The 2,788-nt window shown below is 58.6% G+C and overlaps 1 protein-coding gene across 1 annotated transcript in view; it reads right to left on the bottom strand.

The window, feature by feature from the left end:
• The window catches only part of WSCD2 (WSC domain containing 2), a 20,303-nt gene that overhangs the window by 15,731 nt on the left and 1,784 nt on the right, over nucleotides 1–2,788 (bottom strand). The window contains exons 3-4 of the mRNA XM_009996835.1: nucleotides 2,560–2,785; nucleotides 34–148 (exon numbers count right to left, since the gene is read on the bottom strand). Coding sequence (XP_009995137.1) covers nucleotides 34–148; nucleotides 2,560–2,785 — 341 coding nt within the window. The remainder of the gene's footprint in view (nucleotides 1–33; nucleotides 149–2,559; nucleotides 2,786–2,788) is intronic.

Raw genomic sequence — 2,788 nt, 5'->3', positions numbered from 1 at the left:
GGGAAGCCCTGGCGCTGCGGTGCCTCCTCCTACCGCTCGGCACAGTTGTCCTGGCAACGGAACACTGTCATCTTCTTGTAGTCGAAGAAGGACACGCCACGCAGCGCCCGCCGCCGGGTGTTGTCCACGTAGCAGCCGATGTACCTCGCTGGGGGGAGGGCAGAGGAAAAGGGGGGTAAGAACCAGCCGGGGCTGAGCCCGTGATTCGCACCACACTCTTTTCATCTCTCCTTACATAGGGATGTCCCTCCTTGTGGCAGAAACGCCTCCTCTGGGTACCACGTTCTCCTGCACAGGCTGTGAGGGGAGGTGGGTACAGCCCAGAAACACCCGCTGCTGTCAGAAAGGGTTTGCCCCAAGGCTTCTCCTCTCTGTGCTGCTCCTTCCCGCTGGCCTCAAAACGGAGCCAAGTGGCTCCAGAAGGAGAGGAGTGACGTGGTACAACAGCCTGTCCCGTCCCCTCTGGAGCCCCTGTCCCTGGAGGTATCTAGAACCCATGCAGATGTGGTGCTGAGGCACATGTGGTGGCCCTGGCAGGGCTGGGTTAAAGGCTGGACCTGATGATCTGAAATGTCTTTTCCCACCCAAACCATTCCATGTGTGACCCAAAAAGGGAAGCAATATTCCCAGACCCCTCACAAGCAGCTAAATCAGCCATGCCCAAGCCCAGCATCCCCCCAATCCCACAGGGCTGGGCAGGGGGGCACTGCTGGAGGTTGATTGGGGAGGACACGTCTCACACGGCTGGGGACAGCAGTGGCTGCAGGGGGGTTCTGGTGACTGACACTCGGGCTCATGAACCATCTGGTGAGGACTCACTACACGTCAGCTCACATTAATGGAGCAACAAGGCCACAGGCACCTCGCAAAGCCTCCCGGAGACCCCCCTGCGTGGGGGCACGGTGGGAAACCCCCCTTTCATCTCACTTTCACATGAGAATATCCCTTAACCACCACAAGCAATTTTTCACCCATTTCCAAGCCTGGACTGTGCATCTTGCCTGGATGACTGTGAGCACAGACCTGGCAGGGGCAGGGGAGGAACCCCCCATGTGCCAGGAGCCACCTGGGCCAGGGGACAAGCCCGGCTCAGCACCATGATCCTCATAAAACCCCCTATTTTCCGTGGGATTGTGAGTTCCCATTTTGGGGTGTTTTTTTTTCCCCAGCAGGAACACCTGCTCTTACACCCCCCCTGCTCCCTGCTGCAGCTCCCAGCCTGGGATGCTCAGGGAACTGCTCCAAGCCCCACAGAGCAGCTCCAGAGGAAATCCCAGTTTGGAGCACAAGATGGCTCAGCCTCCACAGGCTCCCCACAGACCTGCTTCCCCCCGCCAGAGATTTTGCCAACCTTGGGCCTCAGGAGAGGAGATCAAGCAGCAACAGGCAGAGCAGAGCCCGGCAGCATCCAAGTACCTCCCCAGCTGTTCCCTCTCCCAGTTCCCACCTGAGCTTCCTCTACTGGGCGATGCTGCCCCAAGTGCTGAGACACAGAACCAGAGAATCCCAGAATCCCAGGCTGGTTTGGGTCCTTCTCTGAGGAGCCTGTTGCAGTGTCTCACCACCCTCATAGTGAAGAATTTCTCCCTACTGTCTAACCTCAGCCTCCCCTCTTCCAGTTTAAGGCATCACGCTGCTGCTGTGGCTGTGCTGGAGCAATAACCTGGATTGCTCCTCCTTGCCAGCCCACTCCATTAAGGACCAGAAGCAGGAGATGCTCCTCCAGAGCCAAGCAGAGGGGGGGACACAGGGTGTGTTGGGGTGGGGTTTGCCAGCTCTGGGTGCTCGTATGTGCCAGGAAAAAAACACTGTGATGCAAAAGCCCTGCTGGGCAGTTCTTGGCCACCCAGAGTGACTTGAGCTGTGAACAGCTGCCTTTGGGATAAATAACTGACATTTTAAAAGTCAATGAGAGCTACTACAGCTGCTTCTCCTTGCTCAGGAATAACGGTGCCACCCAGCAGCACAGCAGCCAGGCAGGGATCTCCCAGCTCCAGAGGCCAAACCCCAGCCCTGCCTGCACCACAGGCAGCCCCTGCCTCAACAGCCAAACAACGGGATCAATCTGTTTGTAACATTCATCAGGGCCAAAAGAATGAAAACTGAATTTGGCCCGTGGCAGAGCTGAAGGATGGGATGGTGCTGGGGTGCAGCACCTCCTCATCCAGCTTCCTGAAGTGCCCAGCCCAGCAAGGAGCTCAGAGCCTGACAATGCACAAGTGGGAAAGAGAGAAAACGGGAAAAGGGAAGTGGATTATAAGCACTTGGGGAGGGAGGGAGGAGAGGACCTTTCTGGGAACATCCTCAGGACCAGCAGTGTCCAGAGCTGGGTGCTGCACCCTGAGGGGTGGGGGAAGGAAACCTTAACTCTGGGGTAGCAGGAGCACGTGGGTTATACATCAATAAACACACATCTACTGGGGGCACTTGCCTGGCAATGTGTTCCTGGCAGGACTGCACAACCAAACCAGCTCAGAGACAACCTCCCCAGCACAGGAGGCTTTTCCAAGAGCAGGGACCCCCCCCCTTTCCCCGGACACATCTGTCCCAAACACCTACCTCTGTCCTCCTCCTTCTCACGGCCGCTCCTGCCCCTGAGCACCCGGCTCCGGTTGCTGCCGTAGTCTCCTCCTTTGCCCCTTTCCGCCGGCCCCTTGGAGGTGCTTTTGAACCAGGGTCCGTGTCTCCGTGCCCCCTCCGGGATCGTGGCCGCCCTGAACCCGCGGCTCAGCTCCATCACCCCCAGGTAGGGCAGCCCCGGTCCCCCCGCAGCCCCAGCCCCGCGCTC

Source organism: Chaetura pelagica, unplaced genomic scaffold (genome assembly GCF_000747805.2).
Source record: "Chaetura pelagica isolate M959 unplaced genomic scaffold, ChaPel_1.0 scaffold294, whole genome shotgun sequence".
Classification (NCBI taxonomy): Eukaryota; Metazoa; Chordata; class Aves; order Apodiformes; family Apodidae; genus Chaetura; species Chaetura pelagica.
The sequence above is the reverse complement of the archived record's forward strand: the minus strand, read 5'-3'. Positions and strand labels throughout refer to the sequence as shown.